Source organism: Saccopteryx leptura, chromosome 13 (assembly GCF_036850995.1).
Source record: "Saccopteryx leptura isolate mSacLep1 chromosome 13, mSacLep1_pri_phased_curated, whole genome shotgun sequence".
NCBI classification, from domain to species: Eukaryota; Metazoa; Chordata; class Mammalia; order Chiroptera; family Emballonuridae; genus Saccopteryx; species Saccopteryx leptura.
Window position 1 is genome coordinate 43,415,585 of NC_089515.1, and position 21,200 is coordinate 43,436,784.

The following is a 21,200-nucleotide window of genomic DNA, read 5'->3' on the forward strand; positions in this document are numbered from 1 at the left end:
GTCTGGTGGTGAGTGCTGGCTGTCAGCTGTGGGGGTTTTAATAACCTGAGCGAGAGCGGTGCCACCCAGAAATCTCATTGCTCTGGTGCCAGTGGCATGAACATACATGCCACCTCTTGATGGAGAAATGTCACTGTCACATTGTAAGAAGAACGTGTAACATTGGGAATATATTGCTGGGGCAAGCATTGGAAAATACAACCTGCCACAGTCATTTGTTTCTCATGCTTATATATAACTTCCCAAATGTTAAATTGGAAACTTTCATGTTAACATCTAAATTTTTAAATTTCTGGAAGATCTTTCTGCTCTATGAAACTATTTTTAATTTTCATTTACTTTAATCTTTCATTTTTGCATATTGTTTAGGGAAAGTAATGAATTTATCCTTCATGGTAGGTGGTACTTTATTATTTTTTCTTATGCAAACAGTATTTTTTGTGAATGTTGTAGTACAGGATTTGATCTTGTTCTGTGGTTTAACTTTTAAAGGGGGAGCTGCTCTGTAATTTATAAAGAGAGTTTTTCATGAAGGGTAAAATTTTTTATAATTCTTGAGAATAATGTCAAGTACTAATATATAAAGAAATCAGTTCTGATTACTTAGTTATTTGTAATATTTGTTTCTTGCTCATCGAATACAGCCCAACACCCCAAAAGGTTTCAGAATTCCTTACTGGATTTTTGTTGTTTATCTTTTCAGGTTTTGACAAAGCCAAACTCGAATCAATGGAAACATACCTTAAAGCTGTGAAATTGTTTCGAAATGACCAGACTAGTTCGGGAGAACCTGAGTACTCCCAGGTGTGTACAGAAGAACTCACATAGTACCGGGTGTAAGTGCTGGAGCCTGACCACCTGTGTTTCCATCCCAGCCTGAATATTTATTAGCTGTATATTTCTGGGCAAGTTATTTAGCCTTTCTGCCTTCCCTTTTCTCTAAAATATGAAGATAATATCTACTGCATAGGATTCTTTTTTACTTTTTTTTTTTATTCAGTGAGAGGGGGAGAGGCAGAGAGACAGCCTCCTGCATGCACTCTGAATAGGATCCACCCAGCAAACCCATTAGGGGGCGATGCTATGTGTATCTGTGGCATTGATCCATTGCTCAGCAAGCAAGCTCTTCTTAGCACCTGAAGCAGAGGCCATGGAGCCATCCTCCACGCCTGGGGCCCAACTCCTCTAATCAAGCCATGGCTGTAGGATCTGGGGGTTGGGGAAGAGAAGTGAGAGGGGGAGGGGGAAGAAGCAGATGGGCACTTCACCTGTATGCCCTTACTGGGAATTGAACCTGGGACATCCACATGCCGGACCGATTGTTCTACCATTGTGTCAACTGTCCAGGGCCTTAAGAGATGAAATCCTAACTCATTAGAATAGTTTATGGCATGTAGCGGGTGCTTAATAAATGGTAGCTATTATTATTATTATTATTAAACAAATGTTATTTATAAACCTACTTTGATTTCATTCATTAAGTTCACACAGATTTTTTTACAGTGAAGCTGAGAACGAAGAAAGGTTTACTAAGCCCCCATCCACTGTCTCAGACAAGCACAAAGGGTTGTATTTAGGCCAAGAGCATAGTTTTAGAGCTGGCACAGATATATGTGAAGACAGCGTTTATTATATTTGTGGGGAAAGGACAGTTGGAGAGTAAAAATGTTTGTGTAACATGTACGGCTGGTGTAGTTTGCATATGCATCTGCTAGTCTTGCTTTTTAGCAAATTTTCATGTTATCTTTCGTAAGCTAAGTGGAGTTTTTAAATCTATCTTTGATGCGTGTGTTTCAGCATTAAAACAAGTCTCATTCAAACATATAAATATGCTTGCTCATTCTGCCTTAGAAAGTAGTGCTTGGATTGGAATCTGTCCTTATAAATCCTAATTTGTTTTCTTCCTCTCCTCTCTCATTTCCTAGGTGATCCAGATTAACCTGAATTCAATAGTTGCATCTGTTAGTGGTCCAAAAAGACCACAGGATAGAGTTGCGGTGACAGAGATGAAAAGTGATTTTCGAGCTTGCTTAAGTGAAAAGGTAGATTACCTTACTGTTACTTTGTCATCACACTGTGTGACCTGAGGAGAGAACTAACAGACTGGTTCCCAGGGTCCTGCTGTAGTTTTCTGTTGTGGCACACACCAGCAGCCCCACCTCCTCCTTACTGACATGAAGGTCTTAACGTTTGGTGAGCTTGTTCTCAGGTCCATGCTGAGGATCAGAAGTCAATTATGTCTGCTTAAATTAAGAAAAATTGTTTTTTAAGATTTTATTCATTTTAGAGAGGGGAGAGAGAGAGAAAGAAGGTGGAGGAGGAGCAGGAAGCATCAACTCCCATATGTGCCTTGACCAGGCAAGCCCAGGGTTTTGAAATGGTGAACTCAGCGTTCAGGTCGATACTTTATCCATTGCACCGCCACAGGTTTGGCCTAAATTAAAATATAAGTTAGCGAAAATTTAAAATTGCTGGCCCTGACTGGTTGGCTCAGCAATAGAGCATCGGCCCAGCATGTGGAAGTCCCAGGTTCGATTCCCGGGCAGGGCACACAGAAGAAGCACCCATCTGCTTCTCTACCCTTCCCCCTCTCCTTTCTGTCTCTTCCCCTCCTGCAGCCAAGGCTCAATTGGAGCAAAGTTGGTCTGGGTGCTGAGGATGGCTCTATGGCCTTGGTTGGCCTCATGCACTAGAATGGCTCTGCAACGGAGCAGCACCCTAAATGGGCAGAGCATTGCCCCCTAGTGGGCTTGCTGGATGGATCCTGGTCTAGTGCATGTGGGATTGTCTTTCTTTGCCTCCCTGCTTCTCACTTCAGAAAATACAAAAAAAACCCACAAATAATTTTTCTCTTTGCTGACCAGTGGTGGTGCAGTGAATAGAGCATCAACCTGGGATGCTGAGATCTTAGGTTTGAAGCACTGAGGTTGCTGGCAACTACAAGTTGATACATCTCATCTTTCTCCCTTTGTCCCTTACTCTCGCTCTTGCTCTCTCGCAAAAACAAAATAATAATTTTTTTGTTAGTCACAGTAGCCTCATTTCAATTACAGATTAGCTACATGTTGCTGTGGCTCTTATATTGGATTTATTTACATTGTCACAGAAATTTCTATTGGACAGCAATGCTCTAGTGGTTGGCAAACTCATTAGTCAACAGCCAAATATCAGCAGTACAACGATTGAAATTTCTTTTGAGAGCCAAATTTTTTAAACTTAAACTACATAGGTAGGTACATTCTTTATCGAGGTAGTGCCCGCATGTAGTATTTTGTGAAAGAGCCACACTCAAGGGGCCAAAGAGCCAGCCGCATGTGGCTCATGAGCCACAGTTTGCTGACCAGGTCTAGACCTTTGTGACTTCGTAGACTACAAGGAAATAAAACTTATCTGAGAGTCACGACTTCACTCTTGTCTCTTTCTGTTCTGAGAACTGGTATCTGGCTTTCTTTTTATAAAGCTTTTGTTTTTATAATTTCTTGATTTTTATTACTGTGGAAAATGTCAGGCTTATACAGGAATAAAATAGTGTAATGAATTCCCAGGTGCCTTGCTTCAACAATTGCCAACTCTAGCAAATTCTGCATACACACACACGATTATTTGGAAGCAAGTCTTCAGGGCCGTTTTTAACAAAAAGTTTGTTCCACCTCTTGAGAATTACTGTAAGCAGGAATGAATAGCAAAACACAGCCTAGTGACAACAGGATCCTGCATACTTGGCTGGGCTATTAGTAGATAAAAGCTGTGGACACCAACAGGCTCTTCTCATGTTTATTCATGTCCATGCTTCAGCTGAATTACAGCTACTGATGTCATGGGCCTTCATCTCACACATGGTTAGAACTTTAAGGGTAAAATCACCAACAGTCGGATCTGCCATGTTTTCTACCAATATTTTTTTCTAAACGTCCACAATATTTATATTTGTGTGCAAATTTCTATAGGTTGGATTCAAAGGCTTCCAGATTGCAGCTGAAAAGCAGAATGATGCTGTTTCTATTCACTATGAAGGAAGTGACTATCAGCTGTCGCACGGGTCTGTGGTTATAGCGGCAGTCACCAGTTGCACCAATAATTGCAACCCGTCTGTCATGCTCACTGCAGGTGGGTGGTGGTTTAAGGTCATATGTTGTCTTTCCTGTGTTAATTTGCCTCTTTGTCATATTCACCTTCTGTTTTTTAGATAGTGCATGAGTATTGATGTCTCTATGATGTGGTATTAAGGACTTTCTGAGATTTTAATTAGGTTTTAATGAGCCTAAGTTTGATAATTGCTATCAATTCCCTTTTTATTACAGAGGTACATTATCTTATTATAACACATATCTATTAGTTTTAGGTTGTATCTGCTTCTGTTGACTTAGGAGGACTGTTAATTAGCAAGTCTCTTGATAATCTGTTAGGAGTTGACCGTAGCCATGCAAGAGTCCATGGAGAGTGTGGAGAAAGGGAATATCACTGATAAAGATTGCCAGTGAAAGCAATTGCACGTACGTGGAATAGTTACTAGTTGTCAGAAATCATGTATAATGTTAAATTACTGTTTATTATGATTACGGCATTGAAAGTAGTTTCGTTGGCAGTGGGGGAAAAATAAATTGTTCTGTTATTGTGTGTACGATGCTATGCTCAGGTTGTACCTTAATTTACGATGTTAAAGCTACTGTACCAACTACAACGTTTTGTTTTAAAGGGAACAAATAGAATAAAATGGTCAAAATAGTGACAATAAGTTTATGAATTTGGACTTTTACTCTAATGTGAATTGGAAAGCTTCCTGTTTAATAAAGCCTTTCTTCCAACCTTAATGTGAGGGAAAGACGCCTCCATAATAATTGTCTGTTTACTGTTCAGGCCTTTTGGCTAAAAAAGCTGTTGAAGTTGGTCTGTGTGTTAAACCATACATAAGAACAAGTTTATCGCCGGGCAGTGGGATGGTTACACATTACCTCAGTTCAAGTGGAGTATTGCCGTATCTGAGTAAGCTCGGGTAAGTAACAGTAAATCACTGTTTATATTGATACTGGTACTCGCAGTGACTGAAGCTGCTTGTCAGGAACCTTCATATACGAAGACAATATAGGAAAAAATTAATCTTAGTTCTTGTTACCATGCCATTACCGTGCGATACTTGAGGCCTTATTAGTCAGCAAACACGTTTTGAGCATATTCAGTGCATAAGGCAAATTTGTTGGCTGGAGAAGTAGATTGTGATCTCTGGTTTCAGGTGGAAAGACAGTGCAAACAGGTAAAGCCAAGTAACAGTGACAGACAAATATAAGGATGGTACCAAGTACTGTATACTTTCTATGAGTCATGTAGGTCAGTTACCAGAAAAGAATGAAATCTTACAAGTTGTATTATTAACTGAGTAAATTGTTCTTAATTGAGGTTTTAATGAGGTTACTGGGTCTGTGAATCATAGGTTAAGTTGTCCCTGAACTTTGGAGAAAATAACATTCGCATTTCTTAAGTGTTCTAAAAAATAATTGATGCAAAAATTATAATAATTGATGTTTCCCATGTTCTTCGTGTACTTCAGAACACATCTTAACATAGATCATCAATTTCTATGTAAGCCTGGTGAATTTTATGTAATCTTTTAGCTTTAGAAGAACAGCTGAAAGTAATTTTGTGGATTATATGTATAGTTTTTTAGTTATCATCTTGGAATTTTTGTTAGGGACTTTTCTAGGCTTAACTTGTTGAGAGTTAAAAGATTTACTCCTATCAGAGTACCCAATCACAGTGCCTTTATTGGGGCCTTTGGGCAGAATATAGCCAGGTCCTTTCAATACTTTACAGTTTAAACACCTTTGGAAGGAAGTACAGTATCAATTTTTTGAATGGTCATGTTCTATTCCTAGCAAGGAGTATTTGAGGAGTTTTTTCATGCGTTCTGATACCTACTGTGTCAGATGTAGTTAATCAAATCCAACTTGGAACAGCCTCAGTGTCCAGGCTCTTCAGAGGTTTGTGTGCAGTAGGTAGCGTGCCTGAGGGTCAGCCTTGACACTCAGAAGCTGGGAGATAGACGTACTGACTAAGGTTATACATGTACCACAAATATTTTCGTCTAATCTGATTACAGGCGTGGAAATGAAAGATGCTCTTTCTTTACATGTGTTGTGAAGTACTGACCAATTACATTTATTTTCTGACATACAGATTTGAAGTAGTTGGCTATGGGTGTTCAACATGTGTGGGAAATACAGCACCCTTATCAGAAGCAGTTCTGAATGCAGTGAAACAGGTAAAACAGGTGACTCAGTAAGACATCCACATGGGTTTTCTTTAACTGTATTTTGTTATTAAGTTACAGAAAATAGACATTGATGTGCTTATATTTCTGTATTCCTTCCACCTCTTGGGAAGAGTGACCTGTCAATCTTAGAAGAATCATTTTTAGATTCTTGATATAATTCCTTAAAAATGTGCCTGACCAAGTGGTCATGCAGTGAATAGAGTGTAGAACTGGCATGCAAAGGACCCAGGTTCAAAATTCGAGGTTCCTGGCTTGATTGCGGGGTCGCTGGCATGAGTGTGGGATCACAGACATGACCACATGGTTGTTGGCTTGAGCCCAAGGTCGCTGGCTTGAGCAAGGGGTCACTCGCTCTGCTGGAGCCCCTTCACCCCCACTCAAGGCACGTATGAGAAAGCAATTGATGAACAACTAAGATGCCGCAACAAAGAATTGATGCGTCTCATCTTTCTCCCGTTCTGTCTGTCTGTCCCTATTGTCCCTCTCTCTGTCTCTGTCACCAAAAAAAAAAAAAAAATGAAATGAGTTATGCCTGACCATCGAGCACAGTAGATAGAGCATCGACCTGGGGTACCCAGGACCCATATTTGAAACCCTGAGGTCGCCAGCCTAAGCGTGGGATCATATACATAACCCCATGGTCGCTGGCTTGAGGAAGGGGTCACTGGCTCGGCTGGAGCCCCCCAGTCAAGGCACGTATGAGAAGCAATCAGTGAACTAAACTGCTGTAGCTACAAGTTGATGCTTCTCATATCTCTCCCTCTCTGTCTCTGTGTGTCTCTGTCTTGGTAAGAAAAAAAAAAAAGAAAAAGAAAAAAAGTGAGTTATTTTAGCTTATTTCCAGGATTGGTAGTCTGTGCTTCATAATAGGTAATTTGCTTTTTGGTTATCTTTCTCTAAGAAATAAAACATTTCAGGTTGCTTTATGATTGTCCAAATTGGTACCATCTCTTGGACTGAATATATTTTTGTGTATTTTATTTTTTCAGGGTGATTTGGTTACTTGTGGAGTTTTATCTGGAAACAAAAATTTTGAAGGCCGTCTTTGTGATTGTGTTCGTGCCAATTACCTTGCCTCTCCACCCTTAGTGGTCGCTTACGCCATAGCCGGCACCGTGAACATAGATTTCCAGACAGAGCCTTTAGGTATCCTTTCCTTTGTATATGTACTTACATATCTGCACACAGGTTTTATATTATATTTGCTATATTTTGGGATGCTTCTTAGACCATCCATTCTTTGAATTATTTTCAAGAAATCGTACCATAATGCATAGTTTCCATATTCATAAGAAGAATATAGAATGTACACATACTTAGTTCTTCCAGCTGCTAAAGCCTGAAGCACTCTGTTGCTGGATAGATCGCTTGGTTTCTCTGATATGTCTTTGAAAGATATGAACATCTTGAGGGAGTTAGTTTTTATACTAAGTCTTGTTTTTTAATATTTTAACCAGGTACTGACCCCAGCGGGAAGAATATTTACCTGCGTGATATTTGGCCTAGTAGAGAAGAAGTTTATCAGATAGAGGAAGAACATGTTATATCATCCATGTTTAAAGTGTTAAAAGAGAAAATAGAGGTCAGAATCTTATTTGTTTCTTAAATAGTTGAACAAAGTGGCATTGTTTCTTTCATACATCCGGTTTTCTAAATAGGATAAAAATTTTAATTACATGATTTTGAATACACAGTTCAAATCAGTGATAGTCATTTTGTGTTTGGAATCAAATATGTAAGAGAATAGTTTAGAGTATTAGAATTGATTTTATTACTTATTAGCAGTGCATAGCACGCATTTATATTTGACATCGTGAATGTGGGTGCATTTCATAGAAACTGCCCTTGTTTGTCATTCTCACTTACATGGTTCAAAAGAAATGAGAACAATGAAATCTCCCACCCACTCCCCAGATGTCTACTTCACCTCCTTAAAGGTGGCCAGTGATGTCAATTTCTTAAGTGTCTTCCAGAGATGTTTTATGTACATACAAGCAAACACATACATTCACACTTGTTTTTAAGAACAAACAATATAAATATGAGGGCAGAAAAAGTATATATTCACTTAACAAATATTTATTGACCCTACAATATGTTTGTTCTGTGAATAAATTCAATTTATCCAAACAATTCTCATGGGGCCTGACCTGTGATAGCACAGTGAATAAAGTCTCACCTGGAATGCTGAGGTCGCCAGTTCAAAGCCCTGGGCTTATTCGGTCAAGGCACACACAAGAAGCATCTACTACAAGTTGATTATTCCTGCTCCCCCTGCCCCCTTGCCTTTCTCTATCTTCTCTCTAAAATCAGTAAATAAAATCTTAAAAATAATAATTTTTAAGAAAAGAAAGAATTCTCATGGGGAGAGGCAGACAGTGAACAGTACAGAATAATTCAGTAAATTTTACATTATATTAAAAAGTGATAACATTCTATAGAAAAGTATAGATCAGGGTAGCCTGACCACGCGGTGGCGCAATGGATAGAGCGTCGGACTGGTATGCCAAGGACCCAGGTTCGAGACCCCAAGGTCGCCAGCTTGAGCGTGGCTCATCTGGTTTGAGCAAAGCTCACCAGCTTGGACCCAAGGTCGCTGGCTTAAGCAAGGGGTTATTACTCGGTCTGCTGAAGGCCCGCAATCACGGCACATATGAGAAAGCAATCAATGAACAACTAAGGTGTTGCAACGAAAAACTGATAATTGATGCTTCTCATCTCTCTCTGTTCCTGTCTGTCTGTCCCTTTCTATCCCTCTCTCTGACTCTCTGTCTCTGTAAAAAAAAAAAAGTGTAGATCAGGGTAAAGAAATTGTGCAAATATTGGGGAGTAAATTGCAGGGATTTTATTCCCCTTCTCTTTTTTTTTCAAGTGAGAGGAGGGGAAGTAGACTCTCTAATGCACCCTGACCAGGATCCTAACCCCCATCTGGGGCTGACACTCTGCCTATCTGGAGTCATTCCTGCATCTGAGCTATTTTTAGCACCTGAGGCGGAGGCTCAGTGGAGCCATCCTCAGCACCCAGGGCCAACATGCTCAAACCATTTGAGCCATGGCTGCGGGAGGAGAAAAGAGAGAAAGGGAGAGGTGGAGAAGTAGATGGTCGCTTCTCCTGTGTGCCCTGACCAAGAATTGAACCTGGGACTTCCATAAGCTAGGCCGACCCTCTACCACTGAGCCAAACAGCCAGTGGTCTAAATTGCAGTTTTATATGGGATGGTTGAAAACACATTTTTTGAACTTAGTTTTGAAGGAGATGAACAAGTTAGTAACATAATCTGGACCAAGAGTAGGGCTTTCCAGGTAGAACATTATGAAGGCCTTTAGGAGGCAACCTCAATGAGTGCTGTTTGACTACAGCACAGGAAATAAGGATAGCAATAGGAAATGATGTAGGACTGGAACTTAGAGGGAATTTTAGGCCTTTATAAAAATTTAGTCTTTTACTCTGAGATGAGATAAGGAGCTGTTGGAAAGTTTTTTAAACAGGAGTTTCACAATCAAAAGACTTTCTTTGCCTTTGTACTGAAATGTATTGGGGAGAGACGTTTGGGTAAGAAGGCTGGAAGCAGGAAGACCAGTCGTAGTCAAGAATGCAGATGGTGGCCCTGGCCGGTTGGCTCAGCGATAGAGCGTCGGCCTAGCGTGCGGAGGACCCGGGTTCAATTCCCGGCCAGGGCACACAGGAGAAGCGCCCATTTGCTTCTCCACCCCTCCGCCGTGCCTTCCTCTCTGTCTCTCTCTTCCCCTCCCGCAGCCAAGGCTCCATTGGAGCAGAGATGGCCCGGGCGCTGGGGATGGCTCTGTGGCCTCTGCCTCAGGCACTAGAGTGGCTCTGGTCGCAACATGGCGACACCCAGGATGGGCAGAGCATCGCCCCCTGGTGGGCAGAGCGTCGCCCCATGGTGGGCGTGCCGGGTGGATCCCAGTCGGGCGCATGCGGGAGTCTGTCTGACTGTCTCTCCCTGTTTCCAGCTTCAGAAAAATGCAAAAAAAAAAAAAAAAAAGAATGCAGATGGTAATGGCAGGGGCCATTGAGGTACATAGTAATGTGATGCTGGAATATGGTTTGAAGGCAAGACTAATACAGGGAAAAGTAGGACAAATACTGAAGAATGCTGAGGTTTTTCTTCATTGTCATCTATTGATTGTACCCAAAGATTAACAGCATACTATACAGCGTACTTAATGTCTCTTTAGCAACATGTGTAGATCTTTATCTACCTACTTTTTGGACTCGATAAAGTTTTTTATATTCAGTTTGTATTGAAACTTTAACTTAGTGAATTCCTCAAAATGTGTGCTGGAATTTGATGAGCAAATCTTTATTCCCTCTAAGAATGTCATGATTTTTTAGAATGCACTATCTTACCTTTCTTTGGAAATGGGTAAGACTTTTTTTCCCATTCTAATCAAAGAACTATTTTATTCCCTTGATCATACTCATAAGCCTCTTTTTTTTACTTCATTTATCTTTCTTTTGGTTCTCAACCAAAACCATATTCACAGACGGGAGACAAACGGTGGAATTCCTTAGAAGCACCAGATTCAGTTTTGTTTCCTTGGGACTTAAAGTCTACTTATATCAGATGTCCCTCATTTTTTGACAAGCTTGTAAGTATGGTTTTACTATTTCATCTTTTAAAGGTTGTTACAAACTAACACATCTCATGAAGAGTTAAATACCTTCAACTTTCTTTTACCTTTTAGACCAAAGAGCCAGTTGCCCCCCAGCCAATTGAAAATGCCCACGTCTTACTGCATCTGGGAGATGCTGTCATGACAGACCACATCTCACCTGCCGGAAGCATCTCCAGGAGCAGTGCTGCTGCTAAGTATCTGACAAACAGAGGGTGAGTATATGGGTTACAGGGTCTTGTCTTTGAATAAGTTTCTCCTATTGGTCAGGTTCCTTTATCCAGTGATTACATGCTGTCCTAGATATCTGGTGGCAATGTAATTAATATAAACAGTGCCTATAGTACCTGTTGTACCTGCCTTTGCTTACAACTTTAGAAATTGAAATTGCTATTTTTAAATAGAGCCCTTGTAGTCTAAAAAACTGGTAACAAGATTTTTCTTTTCCAGTGCTACTTTGTTGAAAAGTCAGCTTGTTTTGACCTATCAGATAAAGGTGATGGTTTAGTCCTAACCATCCTCTTATTACTGGAGCACCAAATTAATTAATTAATTTTATATATTATATGTTATATATATAATATATTATATTGTATATTGTATATTATATATATATATATATGTTTTTGTATTTTTCCAAAGTTAGAAGCAGGGAGGCAGACTCCCGCATGCGTCCGACCGGGAGTCACCGGCATGCCCACCAGGGGGCGATGCTCTGCCCCTCTGGGGAGTTGCTCTGTTTAGGCTGGAGCTATTCTAACGCCTGAGGTGGAGGCCATGGAGCCATCCTCAGTGTCTGGGTCAACTTTGCTGCAGTGGAGCCTTGGCTGCAGGAGGGGAAGAGAGAAAGGAAGGAGAGGTAGAAGGGTAGAGAAGCAGATGGACGCTGCTCCTTTGTGCCCTGGCTAGGAATTGAACCTGGGACTTCCACACAGTGGGCCGACGCTCTACCGCTGAGCCAACCGGCCAGAGGCCTGGAGCACCCAATTTAAATGTTTTGTGGGCTCCAAGATGTACATTTATGAAGATAGGGTTGGCCTGTATCAAAAAGAATTTCGTCAAGTCACTAGATCTGACATATGGTTTATAAGAATACAGGGAACAGAGCAGCATGTGGAACAGTAGCATAGAGATGCAGTCAGCACAGCTTAGATACAGAAAATTATTCAATGCAGTACAAGAGGGGACAAAAAAGAGGTTAACATAGAGTTTAAAAGAGATTTCAGATCAGCAGAAAGAATTTATGAACCATATTTGGATCCTGATTTGGAAAAAAAGTGAAAGATATGGAGAAAAGTAGGGACATTTGAATAATATCAATAACTATCTGATAATAAATATTGTGACTTTTTTTCTTTCTGTTATTGATAGTATTTTTTAGGAGGTGTATCTTTTAGAGTAGCGGTTCTCAGCCTGTGTATCGCGACCCCAGCGGGGCCGCCTAAAGCCATCGCAAAATACATAATGCATATCAGGTATTTACATTCCGAATCTCAACTGTAGCAAAATTATAGTTATGAAGTAGCCACCAAAATTATTTTTTGGTTTGGGGTCACCGCAACATGAGGAACTGTATTGCGGGGTCACGGCATTAGAAAGGTTGAGAACCACTGCTTTAGAGAAACATGATGAAATATATACACTTAAAATACGCTTTCTGGGCCCTGGCTGGTTGGCTCAGTGATAGAACATTGGCCCAGCATGTGGATGTCTGAGGTTCGATTCCTGGTCATCATCTTCTCCATCTACACCCCTTCTCTCTTCTCCTCCCACAGCCATGGTTTGGTTTGAGTGTATCAGCTCTGGGTACTGAGGATGGCTCCATGATTCTCTGCCTCAGGCACTAAAAGTAGCTCAGTTGTGAGCATGGCCCCAGATGGGCAGACAGGCAGGGATCTGTCGGGTAGATTCAGGTCTGGGCACATGCAGGAATTTGTCTGTATATCTCCTCCTCTCATTTGTCTATTTCCCCTCCTCTCACATGGAAAAAGAAGGGGGGGGGAATAAGACACTATCTGCGTTTGCTTAAAACAGTTTGATAGGAGGTTTTGATAGAAGAAACAGAGTTTATGACTTGATTAGTATGTTTAGTGCTAGGTCCTGAGCAGTTTTGTTCTCTGTATGTTTGACATTTTCAATAAAAAAGTGTTTTCAAATAAGTTTTACGATTCATCAATATGTGATTATATTTCATCTGAAATGAAAACTGGTTTTTATAACTTACTTGTAGCCTTACCCCTCGTGAGTTCAACTCTTATGGAGCCCGAAGAGGCAATGATGCTGTGATGACAAGAGGCACTTTTGCAAATATCAAGCTTTTCAATAAGTTCATTGGAAAACCGGCTCCCAAAACTATTCATTTTCCATCAGGACAGACGGTAAGGATTTATAAAAAGTATTTAGACAGGTGCTAACTAAATTAAACTTTGTATTAACGATTTTCGTGTTTGTTTTCATCCTCAGCTAGATGTATTTGAGGCTGCAGAGCTGTACCAGAAAGAAGGCATTCCACTGATTATTTTAGCAGGAAAGAAATATGGTTCGGGAAATTCCAGGGACTGGGCTGCCAAAGGACCGTATTTGCTGGTATCAAGTCTTAAATTTTTATCTTTTTAAATTTCAGAGTTATCAACAACATCCTTCAAAGTTTATTTTACTCATTTGGATATTTGTGCTTATTTGGATCTCATAATATATATTTATAGGTTTTTAAAAGTAATCTTATTATATTTTGTACCAATCTGGTTGCATTAATACTTTGAATTTGATTAAATCTACATCATCCTTTTTTTATTTGAGGAAATCAATATGTTAGAAGCAAAGGAGATTCTGTCCTAAACTCTAGCTTTTTGATGGTGATAATTTGAACCCACTGGTAGTTTTATGTGCCCCCTTTTCATTTAATTTCCTTGGATTTGCTGCCTTGGGGTTAATAGACTCAGATGTGGGCCAAGTTTTACTACCCACCCCCAAATAGGAGATGATGGTGTTTGGCTCTGCCAGGAAGACATTTCTCCTGAGACTGTTCCTTTGTTGAGGAGCACCAGGTAATCTGCTGGCAAGAACAGTCATGTGTCTGTTGCCACCTCAGACTCCCAAGTGCTTCTTGTTGCAGTTGTAGTTGTAAAAAGGCTGGTCACACACAACCCTTGTAGCTGTCATATTCATACAGACTTTATTCTTATTGAATCTTTAGTCTCCTCATAAGTATTCTGAGGATTTGTAGGAGGAATAACCCAGATTCTCTCATCTTGCCTGACCAGGCGGCAGCACAGTGGATAGAGTCGGACTGGTATGTGGAGGACCCAGGTTTGAAACTCGAGGTCACCAGCTTGAGCGCGGGCTTACTGACTTGAGCCCAAAAGTTGCTGGCTTGAGCCCAAGGTTGCTGGCTTGAGAAAGGGGTCACTCATTCTGCTCTAGCCCCCGGTTCAGGCACATAAGAGAATGCAATCAATGAACAATAAAGAATTGATGCTTCTCACCTTTCTCCCTTCCTATCTCTTTGTCTCTATCTCTCTGTCTTTCTCTGTCACAAAAACACAAATTCTTTCATCTCTCTGAGATACTGCCTATAAGTATTGTGAATATTAATTTTAGGTATAGGTTTTCTTCTGAAATTTTTTTAGTCTTTGTTTATGTTCTAGGCTTTCCTCACATAGCTGGTGATCTTTGACTGTCCATTCAGTTAGACATTAAAAAACTGATTGCACGGTGTTGAAGTGGTGGGTATTGTCAGTTAGTGGGCCTTACTTTAGATGATTGGATGTAAGCTACCTTTTTCATTGAGAGCCAGCCCAATGCGTTAGGATCTATAAGTATTTCCTTTGAGGCCATTCAGTTTCTTCGAGCATGGAGACCCATTCAGGTCACAGGCTTCAACGTTGCCCTTATATTGAAAGGCATTCTACCCCAGCCTACCTCGCCCTGTGCCCAGTGTTCATCAGTCTGTAGCACACCCTCTTAACAGGATGATGGCACTCTCAAGGCCAGCAGTCAGTTCTTGGTTGGTAAAAACATCTTAACTCGCCTGACCAGGCGGTGGTGCAGTGAATAGAGCATTAGACTGGGATGCTTAGGACCCAGGTTTGAGACCCCGAGGTCGCCAGCTTGAGTGCGGGCTCATCTGGTTTGAGCAAAAAGCTCACCAGCTTGGACCCAGGGTCGTTGGCTCAAGCAAGGGGTTGCTCGGTCTACTGAAGGCCTGCGGTCAAGGCACATATGAGAAAGCAGTCAATAAACAACTAAGGTGCCGCAACGTGAACGAAAAACTAATGATTGATGCTTCTCATCTCCATTCCTGTCTGTCTGTCCCTGTCTATCCCTCTCTCTGACTCTGTCTATGTAAAAAATAAAAATTAAAAAAAAAAAACCCATCTTAACTCTTTATTTATGTATAAAGTACAGGTGTATACTTACTACATAAACAGATACACTGTATATCTGTGGTATTAAAATTTAGGAGGTGGGCAGTGAGGAAAACAATATGTTTAGGGGAAAATGTTTAAAAGGCTCCGTAGGGGTCCAGTACTTTTTTTTTTTTTTTTTGAGTCAGAGAGGGGGATATAGAGGGACAGACAGGAACGGAGAGATGAAAAACATCAATCATTACTTTCTCGTTGCGATACCTTAGTTGTTCACTGATTGATTTCTCATACGTGCCTTGACCATGGGGCTACAGCAGACCGAGTGACCCCTTGCTCAAGCCAGCGACCTTGGGTCCAAGCTGGTGAGCTTTGCTCAAACCAGATGAGCCCACCCTCAAGCTGGTGACCTTGGGGTCTCAAACTTGGGTCCTCTGCATCCCAGTCCAACGCTCTATCCACTGCTCCACCACCTGGTCAGGCCAGTACTTTTTTTTTTTTTAAGTTGAGAAACATGGGTCTAGAGCCTCTGTAGCTTATTTTCTCCAAAGAAGAAACCTTCACTTTCTGGAGTGGGGACTGACCTGGGTATCTTACTGCTGTTTAGATTTCTTAACAGCACCTGGTGTTCTGAGAACCTCTAACCTCCAAGTGTCAAGCTTTTTGTAGGGTCTTTGTTGCCAATGGACTCAGACTTTGATATTGCTGTCTAATTTTAGTTTATCATTCTGTAGTTTCACTGTAGTCTGCTATGTCAGTTACCTGTGTCCTCTCCGAAATATTTATAGCATTCATTCATTCTGTTCCCTTTGTCGCTATGAGGTTATACCTCTCTGTTTATTTTAGTGGCATTTCAGGAGGGAGTGGTGATGAACACATAATGTTAGATCTCCCATGATGAAACAGAAATCATCCTGAGCCCTCTTTGAGGTCCGTGCAGCTGCCCTGTTTACAGAGTTCTTACTGTCTGTAGGTACTGGCAAGATGGAGCCCTAGGGGGTGGAGGGGCAGTTAGACAGCTACTTTAAACAGAACAATTTATAGGAGACTTCTGTAAATACTTTGATACAACATCATAAGGTTTTTGTAGAAAAGGCTGAAGGTAGAATTTTTTTATTTCCTTTAAAATGATCAATAAAGCAACTTTCAGAGAAGATTGAAGGAAATAAAACACATGTTTGTTGCAGGGTGTGAAAGCTGTTTTGGCTGAAAGTTATGAAAAAATTCACAAAGGTCACTTGATTGGAATTGGCATAGCTCCACTTCAGTTCCTCCCGGGAGAAAATGCAGAGTCCCTGGGCCTCTCTGGCAGAGAAACATTTTCTTTAACATTTCCTGAAGAACTATCTCCTGGAGTTACATTAAATATGAAGGTATCTCTAAAATTATCAAATATGTGGTTGTGTACTGTATATTCAAATAGATGGTTGTAGATGGAATAATAGCAGTTACTGTGAATTGCATATTGATGTGGGTTGGGGACATGGAAGTATGTTCCATGGAACATGGTGGCTATGTTTCCAGTTGTAACAGTTTTCTGAGGGAAAGCAGAAGCCCTGTGGGTCCTCAGTCCAGAAGAAAGCAAACGTGTATTTTTAGTCACATGTGCCAGCTGCCTTTTCCTGCAGTCAGTTCTCTGTTCTGCTCTAATTATAATCCAGACATGTGAATCACTCCAAAGAGAAGGTAGAGTTGAGCACTCAGGCTTAGAGTAAGACTACAACTAAGAAAAAAGAAAAAGAGTTAATAGATACTCTTTTTTTTTTTTTAATGGGAGGGGAGATAGACAGTCTTCTGCATGTGCCTCAACTGGGATTCACCCGGTAACCGCCATCTATGCTCTGCCCATCTGGGGCCATGCTCACAACCGAGCTATTTTTAGTGCCTGAGGTGGAAGCTCCATGGAGCCATCCTCAGCACCTGGGGCTGATTCACTGGAACCAATTGAGCCATGACTGCAGTAGGGGAAGAGCAAAATAGAGAAAGGGGGAGGGGAAGGGGTGAGAAGCAGATAGTCACTTCTTTGTGCTCTGAACAGAAATCAAACCCATATAAATACATGCCAGGCCAATACTCTACCACTGAACCAACCAGCCAGGGCCAGATATTTTATACAGTGAGTATTTAATGTAAAATGAACTTGTCTTGTGAGTACAACTTTCCTGATTTAATGTCAGATTCCAAATGACTTGATCTGGTATTCTAGATATAATACTTATCATTTAGAAATTAGAGATGAAAATATTTTACTTACCTGTGAAGCTTATGGTTAGGTATGTCAGGTGGTTTTCAACCAGAAGTTAGGTTTCTCAGACAGGATATATGGCAGGAACAGTCCTTGAATTATGAAGACAAATGGTTTTGACCACTAAATGACACCTTGGAGATTTTACCACTCATGACATGTTTTTGTTTGTTTAAAGACAAGCACTGGAAAAGTATTCAGAGTGATTGCTTCATTTGAAAATGATGTGGAAGTAACATTGTACAAACATGGAGGATTATTAAACTTTGTGGCACGAAAATTCTCATAGTATCTGCTCTTCATGGATACCTTTCCAAACTGGTAACTGCAAACCAAGCCTTTTGTGCTGGACCCAGGAATCCTCACCATGGAGCTGCAGATAGTCCCAGACACTCACTTATCTCATCCATGGATGTAATGATTATGAATCACGTAATGACAGAAATGAAATCTTCTGATTTTAAATAATATACGAATGGTGCTATTAACATTGCTAAAATCAATGTGTGAAGTATGTTGTCTAAGAGACCGGTAAGTATGAGGAGTGTTTTGTCAGACCGTTTTGTAAATAAAGGCAGAATTTGAGCTTGTATTGAAGATTCTTATATGAATAACCTTCCTGAAGTTTGTTTAGTTTTGCATCTATAAAACTGTATACGACTGTTTGTTGGTTTAAGAGTAGGAGATTAAAACATAAGAAGCCAGGTTAGATTCTAAAATGGTGGAGGCTGGAATCTATTATTTATATAAGTGGACTTCCAGATACATTAATTCCTTTTCAGAATTGTGCTGGATGTAGTTGGCTTTCTTAGTTTGTAACATAAGCCAGGGTTACCCTTAGTCTCGGCCTAACTGCAAGGGATGGAACCTGCCCCAGACAGAATCACTATCCAGTTCAGCAAAGTTTTCTCCACATGTGAAGACAAACTGTGACAGAATGCAACTGATAATGTATCACCCACCACAGGTTAACAGGGACAACATGTATTATGTTTGCAGCCCTTAATTATTCAGTCATTTGCTAGAGACCTCTGCCAGGACTCAGCTGGTATCATCTTAATTAGATTAAATTATTTTTCATATCTTATGTAGTTTTGTCACTTCTTATGACCTAATATTTTAGGTATCGTTAACCAAAATTCCACCCTTGTTTGGAGTTACTAAAGAGAATTTTATTTAATCATTAAACACTAAAATGATTTCCTCTAGACTTTTAAATTATCCTTCCTAAATTTTATGGTTACTTATCCTTAGTCTTTTTTAAATGCTGGTAATTTTTAAATATTTAGGTTGATTTCCTGTCATTTTAAATCATTGTTTGATTCTGGGATGTATGATTCTGTTCATGGTGTTTTTTTGTCTTAACCAAAGCTGACCATCAGGATAAAACACTTTAAGTTGTTGCTCGGCACCATGTTTTCTTAAGATGCATGTCTGTTTACCACCTCGAATGCCCTGTCGCCAAGTTGTTCAGCAACTTTTAAGAAAAAGGTGCGGATAATAGATTCCAGAAAATCCTGTGCCCCTTTTTTAATTATAAAATTTAACTATTAGCAGGCAATAGATGAGTGTGGTGAATTTTTTTTCCCACATAAAGATCTTCAGTGTGACCTAATTAAGTTACTGCAATTCAGCTTTAGTTCACATTGCAGGAGTATGGAATTACTTGTTTTAAGCTAAAATGCTGAAACTACCAAACCAGTGGGTGAAGACCACCGACCTTTGCACATACTCAATCATACAGTCTTTTTAAAATATTCTACGAGTAAATGTTTAGACGATTAGATGGGCTAGAGTTTGACAATTTCCCTTTATTTAAAGTTTTTATAAATTTTTTCTGTGGTACTTTCAAATCAAATTGTGTTCTTGATATTTTATTCTGTATATTTGTCAGTGCATGCGTTTCTAATTTGCAGGATAACATGAGTTAGGAACGGATAATTTCCAAGTTGAATGTTTAAATACCTGTGATAGGCTTTGAAGAAATGATTATTCCAGATTGGAGGGGGACATCTCTATACGTTTTAAGCATATTATAATATGTAGACTCAGGGCAGAGGCAAGGGTGTCATCATAAACATCTGATCCAGGAGATGAGGATGATGAAGGTAGCTTTGAATTAAGCACTTAAATTTCCAGTCTGCCAAGCCCAGTAATAGTACAAGCAAATCTTGTATTTCAGGAATAGAACCAAGGGTGTCTTAATCTCTTGCTTATATCCAGTGAACCACAAAGCTTGATAAGCATGGTTATCAATTGGGGAGGGGAATCGTGGATGTATGGCCCAGTGTGTACCTTATAATTCTGCCTCTAGCCAAATACTGTGTTTGCAAAAATGTGGCATCTGTTGGTTTTTATGGCTTTATTTATCTCCTTTGTTAACTATATCTGGGTATTGTTATGTTAAAAAATATATATTGTGGAAAGGAAGTATAATGGTTACATAAGAGAAGAATATCAGTGTTGTAAAGCTCAAATACACTGTGCTACATACCATTGCCATATTTCATTTGGGTTTTGTTACTCCTATAAAATGAAATCAGTGATAATGGCATCCCACCACTGAATTGCCATTATTAGACCTAAAGTTTCTGGGCTGACAGTTGTCATTTTTTCTTGTTTTCTCCAGATGTCTGAGGTGACATTTGAATGAGAGGTATCAGAATCCCTTTAGCCAGATTGCTCAATTTTTCACAGTAATCAGACTTCAGTGGTACCAAAGTGGGGAAAAGTAGAGCTAAGACCTAACTCAGAGTCATAGTCATTTGCATACATGGTAACAGTGTTGTGTGCATCGCCTTCTCAGTGATGAGTGACAAGACGGGGAGAAATGAATTGACTGACATTATTCTATGGTTGAATTAAAAGACACCTTTCTTTTGCCTTTCAGTTTAGGAGAAGGTACTAAGATACTGGGTACTGACTCTGTCTTAGTTTGATTTGGAATAATAAAGAGAGGGGAAGAAGATGGACTTAGGCTTCTTCAGTAGCCTTCTCCTAAAGTATGATAGTGCCGATATTTCCATCAATTTTACACATAATATGTGACTATAAAACCATATATCTCACTTAAGTAACTAAGAATCATCAATTATTTAAAGCCAACAAAACAGTGTAACAGTTTTAAGTTCAATAATGTTAAGCATTGTATAGAAATATATTGGAGGCAAAGTTCAGTTGATGACAATTGTGTATATGTTATTGATGCTGTAAATTATTTTTAATAAAGAAAATTGTATTATCACATATTAGGTTCCTACAAAATATTTTGTGGTAATTGAAAATAAAACACCGTAACTTAAAAAGAAATAGGATGGCCTGACCAGGCGGTGGCGCAGTGGATAGAGCATCAGACTGGGATGCATAGAACCCAGGTTCGAGACCCCGAGGTCGCCAGCTTGAGTGCGGGCTCAACTGCTTTGAGCAAAAGCTCACCAGCTTGAACCCAAGGTCGCTGGGTCCAACAAGGGGTTACTCAGTCTGCTGAAGGCCCGAGGTCAAGGCAAATATGAAAAAGCAATCAATAAACAACTAAGGTGTTGCAACGCGCAATGAAAAACTGATGATTGATGCTTCTCATCTCTCTCCGTTCCTGTCTGTCTGTCCCTCTCTTTGACTCACTCTCTGCCTCTGTAAAAAACAAACAAAAAGGATCAGAAATTTCTCCTCAAACATGTTATCTAAA

The 21,200-nt window shown here is 40.1% G+C and overlaps 1 protein-coding gene across 2 annotated transcripts in view; it reads left to right on the forward strand.

The window, feature by feature from the left end:
- The window catches only part of IREB2 (iron responsive element binding protein 2), a 51,872-nt gene extending 31,111 nt beyond the window's left edge, over nt 1-20,761 (forward strand). Inside the window, exons 10-22 of one of the 2 annotated variants that reach the window (XM_066355871.1) lie at nt 704-804; nt 1,926-2,042; nt 3,948-4,107; nt 4,858-4,993; nt 6,172-6,265; nt 7,258-7,414; nt 7,726-7,850; nt 10,778-10,882; nt 10,979-11,121; nt 13,137-13,284; nt 13,370-13,492; nt 16,458-16,643; nt 17,694-20,761. In XM_066355871.1, coding sequence (XP_066211968.1) covers nt 704-804; nt 1,926-2,042; nt 3,948-4,107; nt 4,858-4,993; nt 6,172-6,265; nt 7,258-7,414; nt 7,726-7,850; nt 10,778-10,882; nt 10,979-11,121; nt 13,137-13,284; nt 13,370-13,492; nt 16,458-16,643; nt 17,694-17,804 — 1,706 coding nt within the window. In that variant the 3' untranslated portion in view covers nt 17,805-20,761. The remainder of the gene's footprint in view (nt 1-703; nt 805-1,925; nt 2,043-3,947; nt 4,108-4,857; nt 4,994-6,171; nt 6,266-7,257; nt 7,415-7,725; nt 7,851-10,777; nt 10,883-10,978; nt 11,122-13,136; nt 13,285-13,369; nt 13,493-16,457; nt 16,644-17,693) is intronic. The other variant, XM_066355872.1, reaches the window with a different exon arrangement.
- The last annotated feature ends 439 nt before the right edge of the window (nt 20,762-21,200 follow it).